The 27550-nt window shown below is 40.1% G+C and overlaps 3 protein-coding genes and 1 long non-coding RNA gene across 7 annotated transcripts; 2 read left to right on the top strand and 2 right to left on the bottom strand.

Annotated features, from left to right (window-relative positions):
- Positions 1 to 17: 17 nt before the first annotated feature.
- On the bottom strand, positions 18 to 5764 carry mad2l2 (mitotic arrest deficient 2 like 2). The gene is made up of 8 exons (XM_003455315.4): positions 5420 to 5764; positions 5017 to 5135; positions 4847 to 4918; positions 4653 to 4753; positions 4457 to 4551; positions 1355 to 1428; positions 1179 to 1271; positions 18 to 1089 (listed from the first exon to the last, which is right to left on the bottom strand). The coding sequence occupies exons 1-8, from the start codon at positions 5457 to 5459 to the stop codon at positions 1051 to 1053; spliced, it is 633 nt and encodes a 210-aa protein (XP_003455363.1). The 5' UTR covers positions 5460 to 5764; the 3' UTR covers positions 18 to 1050.
- A 561-nt stretch (positions 5765 to 6325) lies between these two features.
- On the top strand, positions 6326 to 10272 carry LOC109196064 (uncharacterized). Of its 3 annotated transcripts, none has more exons than XR_002057526.2 (5): positions 6326 to 6564; positions 7703 to 7963; positions 8057 to 8222; positions 8682 to 8804; positions 9109 to 10272. It is a non-coding gene; the product is annotated as an uncharacterized LOC109196064 (long non-coding RNA). The 3 variants fall into 3 exon arrangements; XR_003215700.1 differs by having other exon boundaries at positions 6326 to 7321; XR_003215699.1 differs by having other exon boundaries at positions 6326 to 7963.
- Positions 10273 to 13048: 2776 nt separating this feature from the next.
- On the top strand, positions 13049 to 18056 carry slc25a45 (solute carrier family 25 member 45). Its single transcript, XM_019350064.2, has 7 exons — positions 13049 to 13408; positions 13824 to 13879; positions 13976 to 14019; positions 14103 to 14174; positions 14285 to 14464; positions 16779 to 17013; positions 17471 to 18056. The coding sequence occupies exons 1-7, from the start codon at positions 13302 to 13304 to the stop codon at positions 17764 to 17766; spliced, it is 990 nt and encodes a 329-aa protein (XP_019205609.2). The 5' UTR covers positions 13049 to 13301; the 3' UTR covers positions 17767 to 18056.
- Positions 18057 to 18875: 819 nt separating this feature from the next.
- On the bottom strand, positions 18876 to 25928 carry LOC100704726 (solute carrier family 35 member E2). 2 transcript variants are annotated; one of them, XM_003455337.5, is made up of 9 exons: positions 25840 to 25928; positions 24576 to 25041; positions 23800 to 23935; positions 23491 to 23618; positions 23078 to 23198; positions 22946 to 22999; positions 22603 to 22675; positions 22356 to 22501; positions 18876 to 21061 (listed from the first exon to the last, which is right to left on the bottom strand). In XM_003455337.5, exons 2-9 carry the CDS (start codon positions 24844 to 24846, stop codon positions 20833 to 20835), a joined length of 1158 nt encoding a protein of 385 aa, XP_003455385.2. In that variant the 5' UTR covers positions 24847 to 25041; positions 25840 to 25928; the 3' UTR covers positions 18876 to 20832. The 2 variants fall into 2 exon arrangements, with proteins under 2 accessions (XP_003455385.2, XP_005459913.1); XM_005459856.4 differs by lacking the exon at positions 25840 to 25928 and adding an exon at positions 25602 to 25833.
- Positions 25929 to 27550: the final 1622 nt, after the last annotated feature.

The raw sequence follows: 27550 nt of genomic DNA, 5'->3' as shown, positions 1-27550 counted from the left end.
GTGTTTGGGTCCTTGAATTCTTATACCAAGACCTTTATTTACAGTACAGCTTCTTTCTTTTTACAGTTTAATAAACTTTCACATATTAAAACAAACTTCTGTGAACGAAACAAAAAAAATAATCAAATGCTCCATTAAAACTTTCTATTTGCCATCCAACAATAGAAGAGAATACTACCACTGGTTGCAAATGCACACACCGAAATCCTTTAACTTCACAGAAACTCCAGGAAGGCTTTCCTGACAGATGCTGCTGTAACACCATGCAAGAAACTGCTCGGCAGGACATTACAGAGAGTTAAGACACCGTACAATAAACAGAGTGAGACAGACTGACAGATGACCTCCATGTGGAGTTATAAGGACAGACTCTCTGTGGGAGTTTCAGCAAATAAGTCTGCCTACAAAGAAACAGAGTAATATTTTTGCACTAACAATAAAGCTGTTATCTCAGTTTACAGACTGGTGTTAATGGTACACATTACACTGGTTTCCTGATTTCCTTTGAATTTCATAGAGTTACAAGGACATTTCAATCCGGTTACCCTAAAAATCTCCATTCAAAAAACAACAAAACACATTACATATCATCAAGGATGCACAGCTATACTGACCACATTCATGACAATATCAGACTTGTTGACTGCTATCAGCAAATAGGATGATATTTAGCAGTGGAGTGTGATGAAGAGCTGAAAGACTTTCCTGGCACATAATGGGAAATAAATAAAAAAATATATACATTTTAACCAACGGCCCAGGATTTCACAAACAGAACCATAATCACGCATTTATGTGGAATGAGAAAATGGCCCATGCTGATGATAGAGGACTTCTATCAACCCAGTGTGCGAGTCCAACCTTTAACGCCGCCAGAAGCAAAGTTAATGGACCTCATAAAAATACATTTCACAGGGAACATCACTCTCTCCCCATGTGTTCCCCAACAACTCATCAATTCAGCACTGATAGGCTGTGTTGAAGATTCTGCCTGGGATTCCCTGGTGTCACAGATGATCTCCTGCAGCATGGCTTCTGCTAAGAAAGCATCTATGTTTTCTGGGCTCTCTCTTCCACGTACAGCTGCATCTGTTAAAGGCAAACAACCAAACAATGTGGACATGCGGCTGACAACAATTCACCATTAATGAATCAGTGAAAGGGATGCTTCTGCTTACCTTTACTATATCAGAAGTCATAGTCTTTAGTGGAATGAGTCTAGGCTCCTGCATGTGGACTTCTTGCTCATCAGCGACTATCCATGGAAAATCCTGCAGAGGCAAACGCATTAATGTGACCAACACATGTAAACAACAATTCTGTGTTTCTGTGTAAGTGCATTTAAACACCTCACCTTGATTACTTGAACCTTCTCCATATTGCGAGTAGCAGCATCTCTGGTATGTACTAGTACTGTAAACGAACACCCTGTGACAAAAAAAAAGTAAAACAGTTCAATCAGTCAAATCTATGAGCCCATACCGCTTTGTGTGCAATATAATGTCACATTTCTCTGGACTTCCAGTTTAATTAGCATAGATTTCTGACAAAGACTTGATTATTCCATCAATTAATCTGATAAGAAATATTTTTGTCTTAATAATTAGCAATAATAAATATAGAAAACTCTACAGGTATTTCAAAATGAAACCCCAATTGGTTTCCATTTTAGAAATGGAATGTTTTAAATTTTAACTGCATATAACACCTGTCGAAAAACAAACAAACAAAACTAAACCTTTGACTATATTTATGTGTCATGTTAAAATATAGGTTTTTTAAAGAAAATGTTATCTAAAATTAGGGCTGCTCGATTATGGCAAAAATGATAATCACGATTATTTTCACTGAAATTGAGATCTCGATTATTTGACGATATTTATTTAACAATAACAATGTATTGAATAATGGCTTTAAAGATTGTTAAAAAATAATATAAAATAGTGTGCAAATACTGATTACAGTGCAAATGTTTGCAATATAAAAAATAAATGAAAAATGTAAACATCTATGTTTAGTGAACTTCAAAATACTGCACAATATTTGATCCACGTCTGACTCCGCGAACCCATAATGTTTCCACCAATGGTCCCTCTAATTTTTCATGTGTCTGAGCGAACACACAAACTCCCTGAGCGGTCCCTTGGACCACTGTGAGCGACATCAGACGTGTGCACTGCGGTCGCGCCGGCATCTAATCCATCCAAGTTACATGGTTTATTAAAATAATCAAATTACAGCATTTACATTTATGTTAGACTACTTTTAATTAACTGCTTTAGCCCACTTACAATGAAAATTTAAAAGAAATCTAGTCATTGACATGTGTAGTATGTTAACACTATTGGAAGTAAAAATAACTTGAACTCCAATTTTGAAAACACAACTTTCTTTCTTTCTTTTTTTCCCACAAAGCTCTGACTTGTATTATGAGTATGAGTCTGTGGTCTGGGAGAGAGTCCTATAACTCTCTGTCTGTAAAATACAGTATATAATGACCAATGTTGGGCAATTAATTATATAGTTACTACTTCAAAAAACTAACTCAGTTTGGCAAACAACAAAGTTTTTTGCAGCTATTTATTTTTTTAATGCAGCCAAGGCGTTTTTAAATAAACATTTCAAACTATTTACAGAACAATCAGCTGTTCTGCATCAAATGTGATGCCACACAAATAATTTGTGCCACTCCAAAAAATAATTTCTGTCCGCTATGAGATGAAGGAGAACAACAGCCTGATACCTGCAGGCCTGACAACAGGAGATGTATCACTCCTGTAACACCTGTAACATTCAGCAGCCGCCTCATTGTTCTGACACACACAACAAAACTATTGACTACACTACACACTAACTACACAAGATTTGCGCTAAACGTTGCAAATCTCTCACATATCAAAGCACCGCCGTCACTCCTAAAACTTCCCCCCGTTTCTTAACAACTAGATGCCACGTTGCCATATCATTTTTTGATTGGTCGACACGGTACTTTTTTCGACCAATAGGAAAGGGTGGGGGGGTTTTTGGTTTTGTTTTTGCTCACAGGCGGAGAGCGCTTTCGAGCGTTTTCCTTATAAAACGCCGTTTTTACCGTTTCTTCCCGCAGTAAATATAAACAACGATAGTATTCAGGAAGAAAACCAAACATTGCAAATATTTTTATCATAACTCTGGTTTTACGTGGCCTCTCAACACAATTCAAAAACTGGTATAAAGTCCACACTTTTCCCGTCAATTGTTCCGTCTGTCCTGCTCACATCTCCAATGGTTGTACACGTTGTCATTAATGTGGCTTCACTGCACATCAGCCACGCCGCTTTGCCAGCTAAAACACCGGTGTCGGCACATAAGGACACTGTCATAGCCTGTCAGCAACGTTGATTGGCTGCGTATATACGAATGTGAATCGTATTATTGGCTGGACTATAGGATAAGGTGGCATCGTTCTAATCCCATACAGGAGCAGCCAGTCACTTACTGACTAACACTGCAAAACAGAATTGTTAAAGTTTTAATTTTAATTTCAATTCAGGTTAGATTTTTTTTGTGCGCAACGCAGATTTTCTGTGCGCAGAGACCGTGCCAGCAGTGCGCAATTGCGCACGTGTGCAACGTAGAGGGAACATTGGTTTCCACACCACTGAAGTCGTTTTACCTCTCTTTTCAACCAACGGCATTCTTTCTTCAGCAGCCATTATCCTCTCCTCTCCAAATAACTTCTGCTTAGCTTTCCGAGCTTCCCTCGGGTCCTCTTAATTGTTGTGACGCGTGTTCGAAACGCAGAGAGGTACGCTCGATTTGCCACACGGAGCAGCGCGAGAGTAAAGCACGAGGGAGGTGCTAATAATCGGCTCAGTCATTTTTAATGATCGTTGAAAACCCAGATCGTAAAGGAGATTAAAATTCGATTAATTGAGCAGCCCTATCTAAAATCCAAAAATATATAAATAATCTCAAGTACAGTCAAAGGGCAAAGTCAAGTAAAATAAGATATATATACACAATCTAAACTAAGACATAAAAATTGACCTTTACTCTGTCCTCTTGGAAGGCTTTCTGACAATAAGAGTTCTGACAGTGTTTTCTCTCCCGGATGAGGTAGATTTGTGTGTGTTCATGTTTAATTGTGCAAGTGAATGAGTGAGTTTGTGTCTGTAAGCCTTTAAAGGAGTATGTGGTGTTTGCAATGAAGAAAAGCAAGCACAGACTTCAATAAATGTACATCATTTACTAATGAGTAAATCAATTTATGCACCTCCTGTCTTTCAAAGGTGAACACAAATATTTACCCCGGTAATGTAGAGCATCCTCTTAAGCTGCTTAGGCAAGACTTTGTGCTGAATCATATGACTTAAAGCAAATCACTCAAAGATCTTTCCAAAACTTTTGGCGAGTATAAAAAGTTATAAGCATGTATGTAATTGTCTTCTCTTCCGGTGATCCACGGTGACATTACCTGGTGGATTACTATTTAAAACAGCATCACACACGCTGATCTTCAGGATGAACGCCCTCAGCAGCTGCTCCACATGTGACAGCAACGTGTCTGAGCTGTGAAAACACAAGCAACAGTCAGTGACCAGTCTCACCCTAAAAATGTATTTTAATGTAAGGATGCTTTTTTTAGTTAACATTCAAATGTGGAGGGCAACCTGATAGAGAGCAAGGGTGGCTGGGAAATCTCAAAAACAAATCTCTCTACTGGATGATGCTCTTTGTCCATGATGACCACAACCACCTTCTCTGCATCGTTCTAAGAGGCGAATGGAGGATATCAGAGCTTATGAGGAGAAATGAGATGACACTTTGTGTGACACTGACCCGTCACTTTCAGGATATAGCTTACCTTCTCAATGAGTGGCTTTATACAGTGTAGTGTATCTTGGATATACTGATTCAGCTCTGGGTGACATGACATCTGGAATAAAACACACCAACAGAAGTCCTGTATTAGAGAAACTAATATGCACACACCTAACAGCTGCAAACAAATAGTAATAACACATAAACCAGTACCTGCACAGGTACGTTGTACTTCTTTCGCTTCTGAAATATCCCAGAGGGATAAACCTCACGGACATACAGGATGAGATGAATAGCGACCTCCAGGAATTCACACAGAATGTCAGCAACCACTGGAAAACATGCGAACAATAAAACCTCTCATGTTCTTGCTAATGTGACCAAGTCCCGCCAAACCCAATGCAAACATTCAGCAATAAAGCGTCGCCTACTTAGCTCACTTTATTTACAGTAAAACCGAGGCAGACAGTGACAGGTGAGGTGACAGCATGGTTTATGCTGATCCCATATGCCCATGACTTTACAAGGAGGACAACTATATTGGAAAAGTAACAGTACAGTACTCTCTCCGAACTAAAGACCACACCTGGTACATAGATTCATTTAATGGCCTTACCTTGCCCAAAATTGAGATCTTGCCTCGTTAGAGTTGTCATGTTTTGCTCCCCCAGTTCAGCAAAAATAAATTTAGACGCTTAATTTTCTGTACGACTTGCTAACTCGTGTAAAGCAGCAGTCTTGCTGGTCCTCGTAGTGATTTTAATGGTTCGATAAGACGTTTTTTGTCGCTGCTGTACCTGACAACCGAAGAGATAAGAAGTTCCGTTTTTACTGAATTTTGCACGTGTTTAAAAAAAACGTAAGGGTCCACTGTAAGACAGCCCGGAGACATTAGCAACCTGCCGACCCGAACCGCGGCATTTTTTTCGGTACGTGAAGCTGCGTCGCCCGCCGCGGTGACGTCACTCTGCCGTCCACTTGTGATGACGTTGCTTGGAAAGTTGGTTTAATATGTAGTTTCCAGCTTTTGGGGTTTTGATTTTTGTTTTGTTTTGCTCTTTTCTTAAATAACAATTATTTAAAAAGTAATAATAATAATAATACGACTTTGGCGAAAAACACAGAAATTTATTATAATTAATAATAGCCTTGATTTCACTAAATATTTGAGCTCACTCATTTTTTTTTTTAGATAATTACCAATTATAAGATAATATTCTTTTAAAAGTTGGTTTTAATTTTTTAGTTATGGTTTTATACTTGCTATGACAGTTTCATGGATGAAAATATCCTTAATTATCAGCCTTGCCGAATGCAGGTAATCTGTCTCCTCGGCACGGTTATGCCATCACGAGGTGTCCCATTGCTCAAAATATGAAAACACTCCAATTACGCATGAAACATATTAAATTAAAATATAAGTAAATCATATGCAGCCTAACTAAGGGTGACTAATATTATACCTGGTTATTTAGACTAACTTACATCAACAGTCCTCTCTGTTGCACATTTAACCTCCTACACAGCAAAAATGCCAGTGTTGATTTTTCAGTGTTAGTAGAATTCAACAGAGTTCCGAGTTAGTTCAACACTTAATCGAGTTAAAATAACACATCGGGAGTTGATTCCTGAAAAGTGTTGGTGTGGATTTTAGTCGTTACTGCATTTTAACACTGTGGGTGTTAAATTAGACCACACCTTCATTTCCTGTGGAGCTTCGCATTTCAGAATCTTCGGTCGCCATTTTTTCTTGCTGCTGCGGTAAGTTTTATTCGGTTAAATATTAAGTTTTAGATTGATGTTAGAACAAGTAACATGATAACTAGTAAAAAAAATAGTATTTATATCAAAATACATCATCTTTAAGTGTCATATTTGAATTTTAACTGTTTTTTGTTTAGCTGGGCTACTGCTAGCTAGAACTCTGCAAAGTACCAGTTACTTTCCTAATATTCATTTAGCATAATCTGGCTATTGGCAGACTGTAATGAATATTACTTAATATATGTCACAGTTTTTATTAAATGCCTTTTATTTATTTTTTAATTAAACTGCCAAAGCCTTAGGGTCAGTGGTCTCAAACTCCCGGCCCAGAGGCCACTTGCGGCCCACGTCACCCCTTCTTGCGGCCTGTATATTGAGGTGAAGAAGTATAATGCAATTTGGCCCTTGAAGTGACTTTTTTTTGGTCATTAGCCAAAAATGATTTAATATGAAGGCAATAAGGGCAGAGTGTTACAGGCCCTCATGGGCAGTGTAGTCCGTGCTGTAGGGAGAACGTTGTGTGTTTGAGCGCGAGTTAGGGAGAAAGTAGGAGCTGTTACCGAGGAGAAATGGAAGAAGAAAGCATGTAAATATAATAATAACCACTGCCGCCAAAAGGAGTGCCTGGTTGTAAGAAAGCTGTTAAGACTCGACTTTACACTGTGTTCGCTGACAGTAAAGCTACAAGCCCGACAACCCGACGTATTAGCCAGAGGTCTCTTTACCACGGTTCAGAGCCGCGGACCTGGCCGAGGTAACAAGAGAGTACAAGCATGTGGAGGGATTGGCTTTGTTAGTTCAGTGAGAGTCAAAACTAATGTGTACACTTATTTTTATTCTTATTTTCTAGTCTAAAAATGAATAACAGGGTTATATTAGGGTTTGTTAGAGAGTGGGGAGGGTTTTTATGGCTTAAAATATATAAAAAAATAGAAATATGGTTTCTACTGACCCCTGCAATAATTGAGAGAATACTGTATTGCAGTCATGTTACACAGCTTGTACTACTTAAAGATGGACCAAGGATGTTTTTTCTTAACAAAATGAATTTTAGCTCAGTCTAAAGGGACTAGACATGCTAGATATTTTGCAAAGAAATGGTGTTATATGCTTGACCTTATTCTACTCTTGGAAGGTGGTGATATGCTGGTTCCTGACAAGAGATGAAGAAATCAAAGTCAGCTTTTCAAGACAGCCCCAAGACTCCTCGCAACCTGTGTTCAAATGTGAGGCTGTTGTCAGGTGATGAATGCAAGGAAGAGGCACTCAACTGACATGAAACATGTCAAAGACAACATGAAGGTGACATTTCAACATAGGCAAAAAGTGGTTCAAGAACCTGCCACAGCTTCTACTGTCCTGGACCTTTTCCCAAGAGTTCTGTACACCTGGCTTGGTAAGGCATAAAATGATTTAGTGACAGCTTTGTGGTTCCTTTGTTTGTTTTCTTGTTAATGTGTTGTTTCTGTTGTTACACTTTGTGTTTAAGGTTGACCAAGACTTCACAATGCTGTTTGTTGGGGAGGAAGTGTCTGCTAAGTTCCTTGCAAAGTGGCCAACCAAGCCAAGGATCATCAAAGATTGCAAAAATCTGTCTCAGAGTACAGAATTGGATGAGCTGCTCATTTCTGCACAGCGTTACTCTGACGAGGGTGGTAAGTGTAAGTTGGAAATGGTAGATTTTGCATGCCTTTACAGCATTTGCTTAATTCCCACAACACAATATATCACTGGACCATACCGGTAAACCTTTACTACAAATTGGAATACAGCTGTCCATTTTCTAAATCACATTGGGTTTCTGTTAATTTGTGTATGGTATGAAAACAAGCTTACAAACATGTTAAACCTGAAATGACATTTAATGTAGTTTGAACACAAAAAAAGTTACGTGATCTTACTATTGTTATGACTCGATATGTACTTCACGTGGTGGCCAGAAGATTTTAAGTCTCTAGAAAGAAATTTGTATACCAAGGCACTGGAAAACTGCCTTATTTGAAAAATTATCGGGTGTCTAAAATGTCATCATGGTATTACATAACGTGGAAAAAATGACTGCTGTGGTCCTTTAAATGACAGTAATTGTGATGATCTTAATTCCTATTCTGTAGTTTGGGACTGCGAGGCGGCTGCCAGCTTTTGCTGCTTCACTTGTACCTCCAACATCTAAGGGAGGGAAGTCTTCAAAGATTAGCACATCAGATGCTGCTCACCACCTAATGAAATTCATCAAGGTATGATTTTTAGAATTGTATATTTCTCTTTTGATGAGAACAGATGCAAATTATCAAGGGCTGATATTTTAAGATGGCAAGGTGATCCAACGTGCAGCAGATGTATCTATCCCAGACAGGCTTGGTGTTGCAGGACTGACATGTTATTGTTTCTATTAAAACTAAATGTACACATTGAAACAAAAATAATTGTGCGCGCAGAGTGAAACATTTTAATATTGTCATAATTTCAGGCAGCTATGCCTCAACATCAGATTACCAATTTTGTTTAATGTGAATCACTTGGTTTCTTTCTCTCCCTCAGGTGGGAGGTAGCACGGAGGCTTTTCTTAAGGCTGGCCCCACTCAGCCATTCGTCCTGTGTGTTGGAGAAAGAAAGAACATCATCCAGAGTTTCTACATTGTCCTAGATCAAAAGGTCATTCCCTGTGTGACACAGATGGGAGTTGCAGGTTTTGACAAGGCAAAACTTTTCAAGGCACATTTTTTATTTGCCGTGTCCTTTGACAAGGCATTGAACAACTTCTACACATTCATCCAGACCACCGTGTATGGCATTGATGTTGGCAGTGTGAAGGAGAGTCCTCGGGTCAGGGAAACAAGAGGAAGTCTTCATTGTACAGTTTAAAGATATCCACTATTCAGCACTTTGACTGGAAATGTTCATCTGTTACATTTGCAAGATACACCACACAAGTTGCTCAGTGTTATTTAAACATTTGAAGTTCCAGCATGGTTTGTACCCAGGAAGGTTTTTACGTTTGACCTGTGGAGAGCCTGGATGTTCATTTATCTTTCGCACGTACTCTGATTACAAGCGGCACTTACTCCGAGCACATGGAGACTGTCTTCACTCTGAGGTCATCAATACTTTTGAGCCTGTACCTAACGATGGAACCTCTGTTTCACAGCCTGTAAATGTGGCTCATCCCATGACAATTGCTACACAGGTTCCAGTTGAAAAAAGGCAAATACTGAACATGTGCAGCTCTGTTATTGCTCAGGTACAATCATCAGGAGTTCCTGAAAGTACTGTGCAGTGTTTAGTTGTTTCATTGGAGGAACTGGTTAATGACATCCATGCACATGCAAAACAATCTGTTGTTGACTGTTTGTCAACTGATACCATGATACAGATATCAAGTTGGGATGTATGTTTGTTCTGGTGTTGAAAATGAGATGCCTTTGTTCAGTAAGATTGTCAATATAATTGTTAGATTGCATTGCTTATCTTCTAACTTGTAAGGCTTCAACAGTATATTTCAATGATCACTTAAATGCATTTGTTATTGAGGATGGATTAGATGTCTTTGCACTGATCTCTGTAGATGATCTGGTGTACTATAGACCTTATGATAGGCAATTTTCAAATGGCACTGATGACAAAATGTACATTGTCCCATACTGTAATTTTGTATAACTTGTTTATTTGTGGTGTATCAGAATACAAAGTATTTTGGAACGTTAATGTCTTGTATTTCTTTGTAATGGGTAGATGTTAGGGGTTACTTGTAGCAGTAGAGATATCAGATTAATGGGAGTTTATTGTAATCTGGTAGTATTAATGATTTGACTGACACTAGTGTTAGTGTTAGAAAATTAACACTATTCAGTGTTGAATTTTTAAACACCAGGGCTAGTGTAAAGTACTACCAACACTATTCGGTGTTAATTTTTTAACACTTAACACCAGTGTAGAATATTTTTGACACTGGTCAGTGTAACTCAGTGTTAATCTTTAACTCTGTGCAGTGTTAAAATAACACTAGCTCATTGTTAAAAATATAACACTTTGAAAAGTGTTAATTTAACACTCAAAAGAGTGGACACATATAGACACTTTTCTAGTGTTAAATTTAACACTCACAGTGTCAATTTGACACTGGCGATTTTGCTGTGTAAGACCCGAACTCTTCCACAACATGCATTTTTAATTTCTCTTTGATATTTGGGCATATTGGGGCCCAATGAATATAAAAACAAAGAATTACCAGATTTTTTTTTTTACCTTATTTTTGTTTTTAAGAAAAATGAGAGCCACAAATGAGGATATTCATTTAAAATTATGATAGAACAGTACCAGTATAATGTCCTCGTAAGTGGATATCAGGCCCATGTAGAGCAAAATTGAATATTTTGGTCTAAATAACCCAAAATGTGATGTCCACATATGTGGACGGCAGGTCCTAGGAGGTCAAAGCGGTCTTGGGAAGCGGCCAAATCCTCATGTGACACAAGTGGACTTTTATGTCCATGGACTTGAGACTCTCTGACCGCAGAGCGAAGAATGACTTGAGTGTGTCACCAAATTTGTTCGGAGGATGTTACAGCTATAAAGGTAGGCAAGGTGCTGTTATTTTTTTTATTTTTTCTAGAACTGGATATTAAAAAACACCACGCAAAGAAAAAAAACAGAACTGGAAAGTGAACTGTCCTCCTGAACACGCTATTGCATTTTAACCAATCTTCAAAGATTAAACCTGGCTAAATTATAATAAGATTTGGTTACCATTTATTGTTTTGACAACCCTCAAAACAATCTTTTGTGTTCACTGAAGCACAATAACAGTTTATGTTTATCAGATCATCGGAAATACCAATAGATTGTGAGGAGTGTGTGTGAAATGCCTTACTGCCTTAACTCAGGCCAGACCAGGCACGTGCAGAGGGGGGGGCTGGAGGGGCTTGAGCACTCGCCCCTTTCCTGATGGGTGCCCAGAGTGCCCTTTTGTTGGGCAACTTTTTAAAAAAAAATTATTTATTTTTTTAATGTGTGTGCGTGCGGAGTCCTGTCTGTGCCCCTCAACAATAATATTTAACTATTAATCACAGTTTTGCTAAATAAAAGGATCTGGCTTGCATCAGTCACATGATTACTATTAACCAATGATCGCCAGCGCGTTCTGCCGTCAAGGGCGATCATTGGTTAATAGTAATCATGTGACTGATGCAAGCCAGATCCTTTTATTTAGCAAAACTGTGATTAATAGTTAAATATTATTGTTGAGGGGCACAGACAGGACTCCGCACGCACACACACATTAAAAAAATAAATAAATTTTTTTTTAAAAGTTGCCTCAACAAAAGGGCACTCTGGGCACCCATCAGGAAAGGGGCGAGTGCTCAAGCCCCTCCAGCCCCCCCCCCCCCTCTGCACGTGCCTGGCGCTGGTTACGAGCCGGGAACGAGCTCATAAAGTGCACGCGCATTTTTTGCGGTCCGGAGCTGTAGGAGAAACACAAATTACCTCAGACACACAGACTGATGCGACAAAACCAGTAAGTAGGTGTACAGCGCACACTGTAGTCTACAGCACACAGGAGTATTAGCTTATCACGTACACGTTGGTAAGCTGTCTTGTGGCAACTGACGAACTGAAACAAAAGAGCGTGCTGTGTGTGTAACAGTGCGACAAACCTGTCCTTTTATTAACTGCACAAGTAGTGCTGGTCATAGCTGCTGGCTCACTGGGTGAGGCTGTCATGGGTCTGTAGCTCTGTCACCGTTTTAGGGAACATATTTAGTTTTAAAGTAAGTTACAGGGCTTTTCCTGCCTTTCTGGAGGGCTTATATTTCACTTAAAACGATCTAATATGCATGTCCACATAATAATGGATTATTATAATTATAATATTTAAAAAACATACGCTGTATTTTAAAGAACATACATTAAGACACAGATTATATTAGATTTATATTTTAAAATGCTGATTTTACAGCAGTAAAATTATTGTATCTCTACAGTTTAAAAATGTAATAAGCTTTCTGCCTGCACAGAGTGGATAGTGAAACAAATGGAATCATCATAAATACATTATTTCATATTTATTACTTTTTCCCCCTCATTGCTTTATTATTGTAGCTCTAGTAATAAATAATAAGGGAAGGATTCTGGATCAGCTCCATGATGCCCATAGTATATACAGTATTCTGAAGGTCTAAAATGTCCCTGTGCGTGCATGTGTGTGTTTTATTTATATGGATTTTTTAAAAATTAGTACTCATGATATAACATTGTCCAGACATGACTGGTTAGGACATGAGGAGGAAACAGTAGGAGCTGTGTGAGGCTACTAAAGGCAGTGGATCCCTCAGCAGCTGGATTACAAAGAGCACAGGTAACATTAACACATGTACCAGTTGTTGGAGAGGTATTCCAGTATAAAAATAATAATAAGCACAACTGAAATGTTTTGCTTCTATAACATTTTTCTGTCATCATTTTATTATAAAGTGCAAGAATTGTTAGGTGTGGATAATTAAATTATAGTTTATTGCAAAAGCAAGTTGTGCCTTGTTCTCAGATAGACAGCAAGTGGAGAGTGTTATATGAGATGAGGGGATGGAAGGAAGAAGAGAAGCAGAGTGATTCACAGGCAGAGCCGAGTTTATTTCTCACAGTTTTTTGTTGCCTTATGTTTCCAAGCGCATTTTGTTATGTTCTTTGCATTTTGTTATTATCTCACGACACTTGTTTAATCAGCTACCATCTCTCCTATGAACTTTTTAATGTCTACAGTCTCAGATCAACACAGCCCTGCCCTCCAGCACTATCAGCAGCAGGAGCAGCAGAAACCCCTCAACAGCAACATTGTACCCATCAGGTAAAACATAGGCTACGTTTGCTTTGCCTTGTCGCCACCTCACAACAGTGATATAGTATGATGCGATCCCATATTAGATTCTTGATGAATGTGTGTTGTTGTTATTCAGCCTGGTTCGATGTGCCCCTTTTTAACTTTGAGCACCCGCCCCTATAAACGTCTCTGCACGGCCCTGCGGCCAGACTGCATATGTTTGTGCTCTCAAGAAAATTCATGTTCTGAGCCATGAAAAAAAAATTGAAGTTGTGGGATTTTCACCTTGGACTTTGATTATGATACAACCCTATAGAATACTATTTCTAAAAGAAGTCACACATTAACCTCTTTGACTGCCAGACCAGTCAGTTTGAGTTATGACAGCTGCATCTTTATGTTTTATCTTTATGAGATCTGAAACACTGTGGTTTTCTTGCAGAGTTGAAACTGTAAGAGTCATGCCTCTCTTGGAGTTCTTAGCTGGGAGCATTTCAGGTAGGAAAACCCTGTTTTTAAGAGAACAACAGAAAATGTAACACAGAGTAGTAATTGTCTGAATGTGGAGAAATAAAATGTTGTTGGTTGTTGTAGGTGCACTGGGACTTGGAGTAGGATATCCGTTAGACACTGTGAAGGTTGCATGACACTTTGAAACCAGTACATATGACTTAATTGTTTTTTATTTTTAATTATTTCACATGTCTTCTTACATTTGTAGGTACGTCTCCAAGCCCAGTCTGTGTATAAAGGGATATTTCACTGTGTAATTAAAACATATTCTCATGAAGGGGTGGGTATCACATTTCTCCTACATTGTTTTGCAAGAAATAATGATGTAATGTAGTGTGATGCTCCACTAGGATAAGACAGCACTGATCTTTTATGCTTTAATCACATCAGCTCCATGGATTCTTTAAGGGCATGGCATTTCCTGTGCTGACCACTGGCATCACCAACTCCCTTGTCTTTGGCTGTTACAGTAATGCTTTAGGTTACCTCACTAAGTCTCAGCGCAGTCGAGGCAAACCGGCCTCTGCTGCACAGGTCTTCACTGCTGGCTGCTTCTCAGGCCTGGTGCAGGTAAGATCACCTGATGTTCTCTGGCTGCACATGTCACTGCCATGACAAGTGTGTATGCACAACGCTTCATCTATCAGAGCTGCGGGAGACCACACATGTTGTAAAAATCACTGCCCACACCATCATTCTAGCTGCAAGCCACGAGAAACAAACGTACCTACAGTAGAAACAACACCAAGTCCGTTTGAAGTACTTTATCAGGCGTTACTGCGTCAGTGTGACTGCACTAGGACAGACTTTGGCAGTGTTACATAACACTGCAGTTATGTAAAATATGCTATATTTTCAAATGTACTGGATCACCTTTACATTACACCTATAGCAGCTGCTGAACCACAGAAACCAAACCCACAAAGCTTCCATACACAGTTTTTTGTGCTGATGTTAAAGCCAGATGAGGTTTGGAGCGCTGCTGTTATTGAGTCAGAGTGTGGCAACTTCTACACACTCTTTCCTAAATGCTTCCACTCTGGATTAATAACACTTACAGCTGATCGTGGAATATCTAGGCGGGAAGAAATTTCAGACTTGTTGCAGTGGTGGCATCCTCTACAGTACCATGCACAAATTCAGAGGGACTGAAATCAACTGGAATTTAACCATTTAAAGCTGCGGCCCAACACTTTTTTTCTTTATATCTTTTAAACTATAGTAATAAAACTTTCCATGCAGGTTAGAACAAAAACAGTCAGCTATGCATCTGAAGAAGGGATGTAGGCTAGTAATAAACTAATAAAAGTACATTTTCAGGAAATATTGTGCAAATACCATTTTTGACATATTAGGACATTTTAAAAAAAATCTTTTCATTAGCAAGTCTTAAAATGAGTTAAATGAAACTTCAGAACAACAGCACATGACATATTACACTGTGTCATCATTTATCCAACAGAAATAAAGCCAAAGAAGAAGTAGCAACAACAAGATGTGAGCATTTTCTGTATGACTTCTGATGATTGTGATTCTCACATCACTGTGGAGGCGTGGCCAGCTCTTCTTTACAAGGTTGTTTCAGTTCATTGAGGTTTGCAGAAATTCATTCATGCGGATCTCTGGCTTGGACTTTGGACAAAAGCTTGATTTTTTTGTTGCTGTTTTTCCGCAGCCATTCTGTTGTAGATTTGCTGCTACTCAGTTTGGGCCAGGCTTTAACTGTAACACAGAGCTCCTCACATTTGACTCTAGATTATTTTGGTATAAAGAGAAAGAAGTTCATGATCGACTTATTGTGTAAGATCCTCAGTTCTTGTGGCTGAAAAACCAGCCCAAATCATCTGTGCTGACAGCTGGTATGAGGTCTCTGTGCTCATGTGTGTTTGTCTTCCTCATTAAACATTGTGTTGTGCATCATAGCTAAATATCTCCACGCTGGTCTCCTCTGAGAGGTGCTCACACTCACCGGTGATCATTAATCAAAGGCATCTGGTTATCAGCACATGGCTGCTACTTACACTGTTAACTCATACAGAGTGGGTAAAAGTGTATTTTACTTTCCACACACAGTTTACTTACTGTGTGTTTTTTTTAATTTTGTTAAATAAATAATGACAAAGTGTAATATCTCATGTCTTGTCGTTCAGTTGAGGTTGTATTTACCTCATTGACATTTTCTAAAGACTAGATGACAACTCCTTGATATCCAACATGCTTTTCAGGAGGAAATTAAAAAACATTCTTAAACAAAATAACACAATATAAAAACGACGAAACATAAAAAGTGGCCAGTTTTATTTTTCTACAAGTTAAAGATGATTAAAACACACAGAAGAGCTGAAAACAGCAGTGTTAGGTGGTGTAATTCTGTAGAGAACAAAAGGAAAATTAAAAAGGAAAAACTAACAAATAGACAAAAAACTGCATTAAACAATTAAAGCTGGTGCTCTTGCCAAAGTAAATGTTGAAACAGCAGGATTATCACTGCTTTCACAGAAATTCAGGTTTTGTTCATGCAATGTTACATCTGACCACCAGGGGGCCTCCGAGTGTTCACTGATTGCAGCTCACAATCAGATAATCAGATAAGAGATTTAGGGAAATGAAAAACCAGTTCGTGTTTCATAACTGAGATTCATTTACTCTGCAGACCATGACTGGGCTTTACGCTACTTTAATCTTCTCCTCTAAAAAAAACAGATGCACCAAGTAATATGGATGTGTTAACAGTACTTCTACTTGAATACAGACTTTCAGCAGTAGTTTTCAGCAGCCACACTGGACTATTTTATTTCCAGGGATGAAAACACATTAAAAACCATTAAGAAGTTGTTTTTCTTTGTTTTTGGTGGACTGACTCTTTGAGGCAATCTGTTTTCAGGTGTTGGTTTGTGCACCCATTGACCTGGTCAAGGTGCGTCTGCAGGGTCAATCAACGTCAGCACGATATCGCGGACCCGTGCACTGCGTCGCCGTCATCCTGAGGGAGGAGGGGCTCAGGGGTCTGTACAGAGGAGGCCTGGCCCTCACTCTGAGGGACGTCCCCTGCTATGGGCTCTACTTCTTACCTTACGAGGTCACTCGTAAGGTTCTCACTCAAGATGGCAAAGAGCCAGGTCAGAGAAAGTCACAATCATAACATAATACTGGATATCATAGTGGGATAGTTTCCTGTATTTCTGACAGATTTTAAAAAGGACTTCATCTCACAAAAGCTGCTCAACTGGAATTAGTCATTGAAACCTTTAAGGCTTTCAGTTTGTAGCGCATGAATCCAGTAATGAAGTGAACACACACGATGAAGCTGAATATAAATATCTAGTTACTCATGATAATTCATCTTTATTTCTTAAGTTAGTTTTATGTTCAGAGATCCGGATTTTTAGGTCTCATTAAAATTTTCCCTACACACATGAACCCACATGGCTATTTTACTATATCAACCTCATATTTGGCTCTACGAGAGAGTCTGCTTTGAAAACCGTTGGCACATTTTTTGGCAAATAATTTAATGAAAACTATTTGTTTAGAAAGCGTCTCAGTATTGTCTTAGTTCTGCCTCTCTGTCCTCAGGCACCTTTGCGATATTGATGGCAGGTGGCGTCGCGGGTGTGGTGACCTGGTCCTTTGCCACACCCATGGACGTAGTGAAAGCTCGGCTCCAGATGTCGGGGGCCGGCGGGCGGGAGTACAGCGGCGTCCTGCACTGCATGAGAGTGAGCGTGAGGGAAGAAGGAGTGAGGGTGTTTTTCAAAGGCCTCCTGCTGAACAGCCTGAGAGCATTTCCGGTCAACGCCGTCACCTTCCTCAGCTACGAGAGCCTGATGAAGATTTTCTATCCACCACCAGCCAGTCACTCTTCACAGTAAAGGGATGGACACATTGACTTTAAGGATAAAATATCGTTGAGAAGATTTCAGTATAAAGAGTGTTCTCAGTTACTAAATGCTGTTTTTAAACTGCCTGTAGAATAGGTCAACTCCCATTTGGCCAGCATCAGAAACCTGGGCACACTTTGAAGGTAACCTAATGGTTAGGACAGATTAGCTGCAGCCAGTGAGCCTCCTGCTACACACACTTTACATGAAAACAGTCAACATTTCTGCATTAACAGCATATCACAATAAAAGTGATGACTGGAAATGACTCCATAAAAAAACGACCTTTTGAGTTTGTTTTTTGGGTGGGAGTGACAGATGTTGTATAAAGTGCTTTGAGTGCTCAAGTACAGTGCTGTTTACCATATGTGCTTCAAGGATTGGCCCGCGAGCAGAAAAAGGCAATGGCAAGAAAAGTAAATATTGGCCTGGATTTCATTGTTACTTTAGGAGACGATGCGTTAGTGCTCTGTCAACACATTTCTCAGTGTTAAAATAACTATGCACATGCACATCCCTGATTTCAATCTCCCGTTTCCCCACATCTCAAAGGTGCTCTATTGGACTGAGATCTGGTAACTATGGAGACCATTTAAGTGCAGTGAACTCACCATCATGTTTAAGAAACCAGTTTGAGACTTTGTGATATTGCTTTATCCAGCTGGAAGCAGCCATCAAAAGAAAGGGGTACACTGTGGTCATAAAGGGATGGACTTGGTCAGCAACACTCAGACAGGCTTCCGTGTTCATGCCTAATTCTGGATCTGTCATCCGAATGTTGCAGCAAACTCAGCAACATTTTTTCCAGTTTTCTAATATCCAGATTTGGTGAGCAAGTGCAAATTGTAGCCAGGAGTGACCCCAGCTATGGTCTTCTGCTGCTGTAGCCCATCTACTTCAACGTTAGACCTGTTGTGCATTCAAAGATGCTCTTCTGTATACATTGGTTTTAAATTATTAGAGTTACTGTAGCCTTTCTATAGACTCAAAGTAGTCGGGCATTCCTAATAAAGTGGCTGGTGAGTGCATAGCCATAATCAGGATATGTGTATACTGTGTGAAAATTAACAACGCCATATTATACATTTAAACACGCAGCATAATGAAAGAAAATACTTTAATCTTCTGCACAGTGTCCATCAAACATTTTTACATCCTCTGCAAAAATTTTTACATCTTTGATCTGCACAGTTCCAAACACAGCTCATTTATACCTCAACACTTTGAACCTGGTCAACAGATTGAAAAAAAAAACATCTGCATGTTCAAAATTGCCTCCTGAAGCAGCATTTCAAAGACTCAAAGTGGAAGGTTAGTACAAAAAGATTAATTCTTAACATCTGAACGTTTAATCAGAGCCCACTCAGGGGAGAGGAAAAAAAAGGTTTTCAATGTAAAGACAAAAAGTTCAAGTCAGGCAGCTCTTCTGGTTAAACTGTGACCACAAACATGTAAGAGAAGAAGAAAAGCTGCTTCTCGAGGCACAGCGAAAACCATCAGACTGGAAATGAATATGACAGACATGTCCTGGGTATGGTCAGAGCGACTTTCTACAGACCGGTGGAGAAACTTCCACTTTCAAGTTGGATGCTGAAATTGGAAGCAGCGAGGACAGAAAGAGGAACACAGATTGTGTAAATCTGTAGTGACAAGCACAGGATGACTTTAGTTTTTACTGCAACTTGGGTTTTATTTTTGTCATTTGTGTTTTTTTAAGTGCTAGAAATGCAAAATGTGGAGTAAGTTCTACAAGAAGAGATCCACACAGAAAAACACAACGTCTGGAAACAATCAGCCGTTTTCCACATATGGTAAATAATTCCTTTAGTTTGAGGAACAATCAAAAGTGAGAGCATTTACAAGTTTCTGTCACCACATAAGAGAACCGAGTGTTTACAACTGCAGCAAGCAGAGCTGAACCAGGAAGTTTGCCATGTTTACGGCAGATGATTAGCAGACACACACAAAATACGGTGCCCACCAAAGAGGTTCTGGAAAACTACCGCAGCTGTGGTTCTTTTATTAAGTAGTGTTTAATTTATTTCAGTTTAAAATTCATTTCTGTTTAACAAATCACCAAAAATAACAAGAAAATGCATAAACGTCTGTTAACCACGTGATCAAAGTAACATAGTTACACTCACAGTAACCCCTCAAGTGCTGATTTTACAGTTTATTTAAAAAATAAATAAAAATACAGCTGACTGCTGGACACAAAGCTTGAGAGCCATTGGCAAGAACTACAGTAATAAAACCCAAGTTGTAATAAACAGTTTTTCAAAAAGATTATAAATGTATAAAAACAGCAGCTTGTCCATTTATTCCTCCTTCCAATCCTCTTTTCCTGATTAGATTAACAGGGCTGCCATCCCAGCATGGATCAGAGGTCGTGTCAGCTTTTTGTGTACACAAAAAAAAAAAAAGAGGGGGGGGGGGGGAGCTCTAACTTTATAGAGGATGAGCATTCTCAGAATGCAATAATGTGGCTTCCAAGTGTTTTACACATGGATTACTAACGTGTAAAGCAGTCTTAAGCTTTGGCTGGACAAGCCTCAAAAAAGGCCTCCTACCTCGGGAACTGGAGCCCTTCATACATTCTACACTCAGACGCTATCAAGATACATTTTACACTGGATTATACAATGAAGATTAACATCACCACAAAATTTAAAATCTTACAGCTTCCGAGTTTTGCAGTTCCCATGCGTTTAGTAGCTGCTATACCACAGATGAGAGAAAAACTAGCATGTAATGGAATGCAAATGTAGGAAAAACACCCTGAGTTTCCTTTTACTGACCAATAAAAGACAAACAAAGGATCAAAAAGGCTTAAAGTGGTAATCTGGTCAGGTACAAAGAAATACTGGTGAGAATGTTCCACAGGATGACTGATGGCTGACAGCTTGGTCACACACCCACAGCTCATCAAGCCATCAAATGGTTTACTTTAACAGTGACACTGAAGGAACCCTGAAAGACGGCAGCTCTTGAACCGGAGTGAACTGTTGATGCTTCCAATTTATTTCAGGCAGCACTGCAGCTTTAAGAGCGGGCTACTCAGTGAGACTGAGAGGCTTTGAAGTCCTGGTCGTGGAGAAGGGGTTTGTGGTTCTGCTCAGCAGCCATAGCCTGTAAGGTTGCTCTCTGGAACTGCCTGGCTTTGTTGTACAAGAAGACCCCGATGAACACGAGGACGGTCCCGGTGGCGCCGAGAATGGTTACCTGGTTGCTGAACACAATGATGCTCAGCCACACAGACAGGGCGTGCTTAACAGTACTGGCAACACTGAGGAAGAATGAGGATCGTTATTACTGGGGTTAACAACAAATTCATCCAGTTTAAACTTCTTAAATTATATGTTCGTCTTTAAACAAACAGTCTCTAATCTTAATGTCAGCGTACATATAAGTTATCCTCATGTTTCAGACTGCTTTAAAAGCGCCTTCTCTCATTTTTTTTCTTCTTTCGGCTCTGTGTGATGTCAAAGAAAGGAGAGATCCCTAACATGTTCTCCAACCCTCACCAAGCTGCTGTTAGTGAGGCACAACCAATCGAAAGAAAAGGGCTAAATCAGGAGACGCCTTAGAGACATGGAAGTAAAATACCTGCACAAAGGCCTGCTGTAAACAGTGAAGCCTATACAAATTAATCAACTAGAGGAAAAAATATATAGACCTGGAAATGGAAATAGTAGGTCCACTGTAATAACTTCCAGCCTCAGAAACTATAAGGTCTATATTGAGAAACATACAGTGTTGTGTGCACCTGCTCTTTAAGAGCCTCCTCACGCTGGGCACGCTCCACCTCAGCATCTCAGCTCCTAGCTCTCGTGTTCTTGCGCAGAGCACAGAAAAGTTTAAGCATTTTGTGATTTCACTGAAGCTATTTTAGAATCAGTGGCACACATCCCATCTCTCAGGTGGGATAGGGAGCCAAACACGCTGGACTTTGTGGATTCAGATACGCTCAGTAATGGATTGGTTCGTCTATTGGAGATTATGTATCGGAATTTCAGGAGCAGGACCACACCTCCAAACACGCTCCTTCCGGCTGTCATCTATAGAGGTTCCCCTAGTTCTGCAAGCTGATCATTTTCATTTACGTGCCCCACCCTCCCTCCCTCCTTGTTCTCCATTCTTCAACTTCTTCACTTCTATTTAGTACACGGGGATCCGCCAGGCCCAGGAGCCATCGCCAGTCCCCTTCGAGGCCTTCCCCAAACTGCAGCTCAATTCATGTCAAAGCATTCACTTTTACCTACTAAAACGCTGTCAAATCTAAAATGAGGACGTAGGCCCAGCTAGTGAAGTGTAAATACACAGCACCGAGGTGCAAATCAATCCTGTACAGCATGCAGTCAAAGTCAACGGAAGTTATTACAGCAGACAACAGACTTTAGTCAGCGCAGCTTGTATTTAAGATAAGATGATGGTGGTGTACTTGAAAATCTGCAGACGCGACAAGTGGTTATCTAATAAGCTAAGCGTGGGCAATTCAAAGACATCAATTAATTAACTGTAGCAGGAACTATGGCGTCCAGGAAACACATGACATGCAGGATTCTGACTTTGTGTCCTACCTGAAGGTAACAGGAGAAATCCTTCCCATGAGCGCATAGGCAGTGACGCTCTGCAGGTGGAAGAGGCAACCATCGAAAAGCAGCAACAGGATGATGTCCTGACTAAAGATCAAGCTCTGTCCGCTCTTCCCAACCGTGGGGATGTCCTGGAAATTAAAGACAACCATCAAGAACGTTACCCGCTTGTTTTCTTAAGTACTGTAGTGCCTAACAGCTCTGGAAATTAAAAACTTCTGTTTTGCCTCACCAAAAGGAACAGCCAGGCAGGTATGAGCATGATGACTGCTGCCGCACTGGTGTAAAACTGCAGCTCCGGAGGGCTGAAATAAGACAACCAAGTAAAAAAAAAAAAAAGCTGTGTGTTCACCCCATCAGCCTTTTATAGCCTAGGGGTAAAAAGCTGCATTCACTGATTTCACTGAAGTCTTTTAAAACGTTTAATTGTCCATCTTGCACGTGTTTTTCTTCTGTTATGATCATGTACAATGTGCCCTTTTATTATCTAGCCATTTGTCTCCATTTTTATATATGCTTTTTGTGCGCAGGTCTCTCTCGAAAGACAGATCTCTTAAATTAAAGCATGATTTTACCTGAATTTATACGTGTCTCCACTTAGCAGTTTTTTGGAGAATACATTCTGTAAGCTGAGATCAGAGAGACAAGAGTTAGGACAAAGTAGGGAATACACCACTGGTGGAAAAGCTGTGCCGGTGCTGCAGTACCAGTCCATGATGTTGGTGGAGAGAGCAGCGGAGAAGCCGAGCATGTTGAAGCTGATCTCGGTGGCTGTGCAGAGGCCCAGGCCGGCCATGACTGGGAACAGGGACAGATTCACCCACAGCCCTGCATACAAAAGTTAAATGAGTCACTGTGTTTATCTAAACTAAACCAGTGACCAGAGCTGCAGCTGCCTAACTGGTCTGACTACACCCAGGCATTAATATCAAAGTGAATGAAAGAAGCATTTAAACCTAGCAACAATTACATTTACAGAAACGTTGTCAAATTGTTTCTCTTCCTCCTCCCCCCCGACTGCCAACAAATCTTTTGAACACGCCAACACCAATAAGGCGTTCACCATTCCTTCGCACATGAAAGACACGCCCTGAAGCCAGCACAGCAACGTGAACTTTACCCGTGTACTCCCCGAGGATCAGCCTTGACATGATGACTGTGAAAATGGGCGCAGAGCTCTTCACTGTTTCAGCGAATGACACGGCAACATTCTTCAGGCTCACCAAGCCCAGAACCACTGTGGTGAACCTGCAAGTGGAGACAATGATGGCGTCTGTGCTGAACTTGCAACAGCAGTCAAGAGTAATTTCTTATCAAGCTGCACTCATAAAAACACAATAAAATTCTCAATGAAGTCTTTTTTCTTCTCAAATGCATGCACTTAATCTGTTATTAATCTGCATATTTACAGGATAGCAAACAAACTCACCTCATAAGTCCGACAAAAAGCATAATCATGACGAAGTTGGAAGGATACTCGCTTCTGGACTTGTGCTGGTACAGACAGCAGGGGACAAACATCTTTAAGCAGCCTATGACGGTGGTGGAGAGCATCTGAACAGCACCTAGCAAGAAAATGACATAAAAAAACAAAGGCGGACATTAGTTTTCATGAGGGAGAAAATGCTTCAAAATACTGCTGTAATGAATACTTGTTTCCTGTCTGACTATGAGGGCCCATTCATGCCAAAAAATGCTGACATAATACTGATGTAGGATAAACACTTGTCTATTTAAACTGAACTTCAGCTGACACTTAGACTGATTACCTGATCATTTGTGTCACTGCAATTTTACTTCCGTCATCTTGTCACACTACCTCTCACTTGGCTGTGCTGTTCTGCACGCTGCTTTAGCATGTTGTTTTGACCTGTATAACAGCTCAGGTGTGGTTCATAGTTGAACAAACATTCACATGAACATACAGTTAGCGCACACAGGTCCTCATTACCAGAAAACTAAAATCTTCTTGAATGCGCCAAACCACCTAGCCACAGCTGCACTAGTAGTTTTACAATCTAAAACAATAAGTATTGTCTCCGCAAGCTGTTCTTGAGTTTTATGTGAAAGTTACCGTTAATCAATCTTAATCGCAATGCCTTTTCACTAATCTTAAGATTCATGACTGAGGTGCGTGTATCTTATCTTGTCATTATTGCAGTTAATCAGTGTTAGAAGCAGCAGAATGATTTTACTACTTCTTACCGAGCATGCTGGGCTCTCCTTCCAGCAGCGACAGTATATATTTGTTCAGAAACAAGGTGCAGAAGCTGAAGAAGTACCAGAGACCCAGATAGGTCATGGAGCGCCAGTTGGACACCCCGGACTCTGCCTCGATCACCGTAGTCTCGGTTACCGTGATTTTCAGCACCTGCTCCCCCGGCATGCTCTCACTACGGGTCAGCACCACTCGCTCCTGGCGGCTACGTAATGGCGACAAGAGGCACCAGAGCGGCTGCTTGGTGCCCGGCATCATTCCTGCTGCCTGAGGGCCCCCCGCGGGCCCCACTAAAAGGGGGACTCTTAATGTGTCTCAGTTTTTCAGGGTTTGTTTGCTTGTTTTTTGGTTATTAGTCCATCCTCTGAAAGGTCCTGCAAACTACCTCTCAGTCTTGCTGTGATTATTGGAAATCCCTTCCTGTGTTTCCTTCCCAGTCCTCTGCTGCAGATACTGGAAAGAAAGAAAAGATCACAGGGCAGGGAAAAAACAAAGTCAGAGTCTTTAAATAAATCACTCTGCTCTGTAACGCCATGGCCTACTTTAAACACCAAACAAAGCACATTTATCCCACACTGCTCCAATACTTTACATAGAAACACAAGTGCACAGTGAAATTACTTCATAAACTGTTCAACACTGTAATGGCTAAGGTGTATTATGTTACATAAAGTCCAGTCACTGCATTTAACGAGTATCTACTGTATCCTCCGTTGATGGAAACATCAATATAATCAGCAAAAACCCTGCAATTGAAAGGAGCAGCTGCACATGTTGTTAGGACAGGACTGAGGACAGACGGTGAATGAAACCTGATGAAAGTTCACCTAAACCGATGATAACACTGAGTTACAGTTACAGCAGCGAGGCTTCAGGGACCGCCAACGATACACAAACAAGGTTGACACGTACAAGTTTGGGGGGGGCTGCTAGCTTCTTCCCGCAGAAACTCGCAGTACGGGAAAAACTACTCCTTGAAAAACATCACGTCACGAGGAAGACCCAGCTCTTACCTCTCTCTGTAACCTGGCTGGCTAGGCTTGTACAGACAAATACTGAGAAGACAACGGTTCAGCGAGGCAACGGACTTATCACAGGAGGAAGTTGAGGTTAGCTAGCAGCCGCCGTTGGCTGTCGCTGCTGCACTGAATATAACAAGGCGGTGTCACCCACACAGAGGACGCCGCGCTCTCATCCACACTGGACAACACCCACATCGCAACACCCCTCCCGCTGTTAAAGAGCATTTACCTTTGTTTCTAGGTCACGTATAGCTGTGCACCTGGCTTCGAAACATGGTTGCTAACAATGCGCATGCGTCAAGTTACCTCGAAATAGCCCCAGAACAGAAGTTTCAAAATAAAATCTCCAGCGGCGAATGCAGCTGTCTCGCAAGGGTCATGAGTTCAAGTTTGTCTCATTATAAATATCTCTCTAAATGTCTTTTCCAAACTTGTTTATAGTCTTTAAAAAATCCTGGCTTTTTCTGGAGAAAAATAAATAAATTAATTAATGTGTGCTTTTAATTTCATAATGCCATCAGCGTGTTTCCGGTGGGGCTCATGTCAAACTTGACTCTTGTCAAAAAATTATACATTCTCTAAGCTTTCCGTCCGCACAAGAGAAATGACTTCTGCAGCAGCACACGTGGTTAAGTTTGTAAAATGTTGAGAACAAGATATTTTTAATCTGATTTCATTGGTGACTATTAATACAGACGTATTAATAACCAAATAAACAATAAACAAATAATGCCTAGCACTGTTACTAAGATGGCTCAGGATGGACAATAAAAACGGAGAAATCAGCATATTTAGAAATAAACAGTGTGTAGGAAACAGATGTGTGGTGTCAAAATAAAGAAATTTCCATATAAAGAGGTCACATTTGACCCCTGACCTCTCATTCAAGCTCAAATAAGGTCAAAGTTTCATAAAATGCCTTTAATCTTTTAAATTGTACTTGAAATTCTGCTGCCTTTGATTTTAATGACAACATTATATTTGACATCCAAATATCATGTCACATTTGACATGATATTTCATATCTGCCTTTTTTTCAGCTTCAACCCAAAATGTGTTTTACCTTTGAAGGAATTACTAGCAAGAAAAAGAATGAGCTGTCCAGTTAGTTAAAAATATACTGTAGTATAACATTACACAATATGATATTCATGTCCATTTACAAATCAATATCTATTGCCCATTACCTACTCCTCCATAATGTCTGTAATCAAAGTAAACATTTGTCATGCTACTGTAAAGTAAGTACTGCCCAGAGAGTGAGCTCCCTTAGCGGATGTTTGTGCTCTCAAAGTGCTTTTTGTCATGAATTGATTCATATATATGGTGTTTACAGCTTTAATATCAGACCTGGAGATGACTTCAACTACTTATTGGATATCAGCATATCACATTAGTAGATGTATATTTTAACACACGTGGCTGTGGTCAGATCAGTAGTACTCTAGCCCAGTGGCATGTGTAGTTTTCATAGTTTTGTGGTTTTGGTGGTTTTTAGCGTAGAACTGAATGAGCTGATGGGTTGGAGCTGACAAACAGGATATGTAACTAACATTCATCTGAGTCTTAGATGCCTTAGAAAAATCGCATGTTAACAGGCAATATGTCTGTGAAGGTTCTCAGTCATTCAGGTCATTGTAGTCTAAGGAGGTTGGAAAGAAAAGTGTCTGAACTTCTTTGAGTTTCCATGAAGACGTTTCACCTCTCATACGAGAAATGTCTTCAGTTCTAAGAGCAATTGATGGAGAGTCCAAGATTTTTAAACCCTATTGGGAGTATCTCTAAGGGGGTCATGGACCCCTGATTGATCCTATGCTTAATCGCATGAGCGAAGGTGTGAAAATGGGTGTGGGTCACAATCAGCCAAGGTTATGGGTGAAACCTAGCCCCACCCTATCATGTTATTTACTTATGTCAAATGGCCCAAGATGTGAATGGGC

This window comes from Oreochromis niloticus, linkage group LG20, assembly GCF_001858045.2.
Source record: "Oreochromis niloticus isolate F11D_XX linkage group LG20, O_niloticus_UMD_NMBU, whole genome shotgun sequence".
In the NCBI taxonomy this organism is placed as follows: Eukaryota; Metazoa; Chordata; class Actinopteri; order Cichliformes; family Cichlidae; genus Oreochromis; species Oreochromis niloticus.
The sequence above is the reverse complement of the archived record's forward strand: the minus strand, read 5'-3'. Positions and strand labels throughout refer to the sequence as shown.

Excerpts from the sequence above, each read along its gene's own strand:
- mad2l2 (XM_003455315.4), bottom strand. The coding sequence starts at position 5,459 with ATGACAACTCTAACGAGGCAAGATCTCAATTTTGGGCAAG. Across the intron at positions 1,429-4,456 it reads TTTAAATAGTAATCCACCAG|GGTGTTCGTTTACAGTACTA; the intron begins GTAATGTCACCG and ends TTTTTGTCACAG. Across the intron at positions 1,272-1,354 it reads AGAAGGTTCAAGTAATCAAG|GATTTTCCATGGATAGTCGC; the intron begins GTGAGGTGTTTA and ends TTGCCTCTGCAG.
- slc25a45 (XM_019350064.2), top strand. The coding sequence starts at position 13,302 with ATGAACTTTTTAATGTCTACAGTCTCAGATCAACACAGCCCTGCCCTC. Across the intron at positions 13,409-13,823 it reads AGCAACATTGTACCCATCAG|AGTTGAAACTGTAAGAGTCA; the intron begins GTAAAACATAGG and ends GTTTTCTTGCAG. Across the intron at positions 17,014-17,470 it reads TCAAGATGGCAAAGAGCCAG|GCACCTTTGCGATATTGATG; the intron begins GTCAGAGAAAGT and ends CTCTGTCCTCAG.
- LOC100704726 (XM_003455337.5), bottom strand. The coding sequence starts at position 24,846 with ATGATGCCGGGCACCAAGCAGCCGCTCTGGTGCCTCTTGTCGCCATTA. Across the intron at positions 23,619-23,799 it reads CTTTTTGTCGGACTTATGAG|GTTCACCACAGTGGTTCTGG; the intron begins GTGAGTTTGTTT and ends CTCCACTTGCAG. Across the intron at positions 21,062-22,355 it reads ATTTCTCCTGTTACCTTCAG|TGTTGCCAGTACTGTTAAGC; the intron begins GTAGGACACAAA and ends ATTCTTCCTCAG.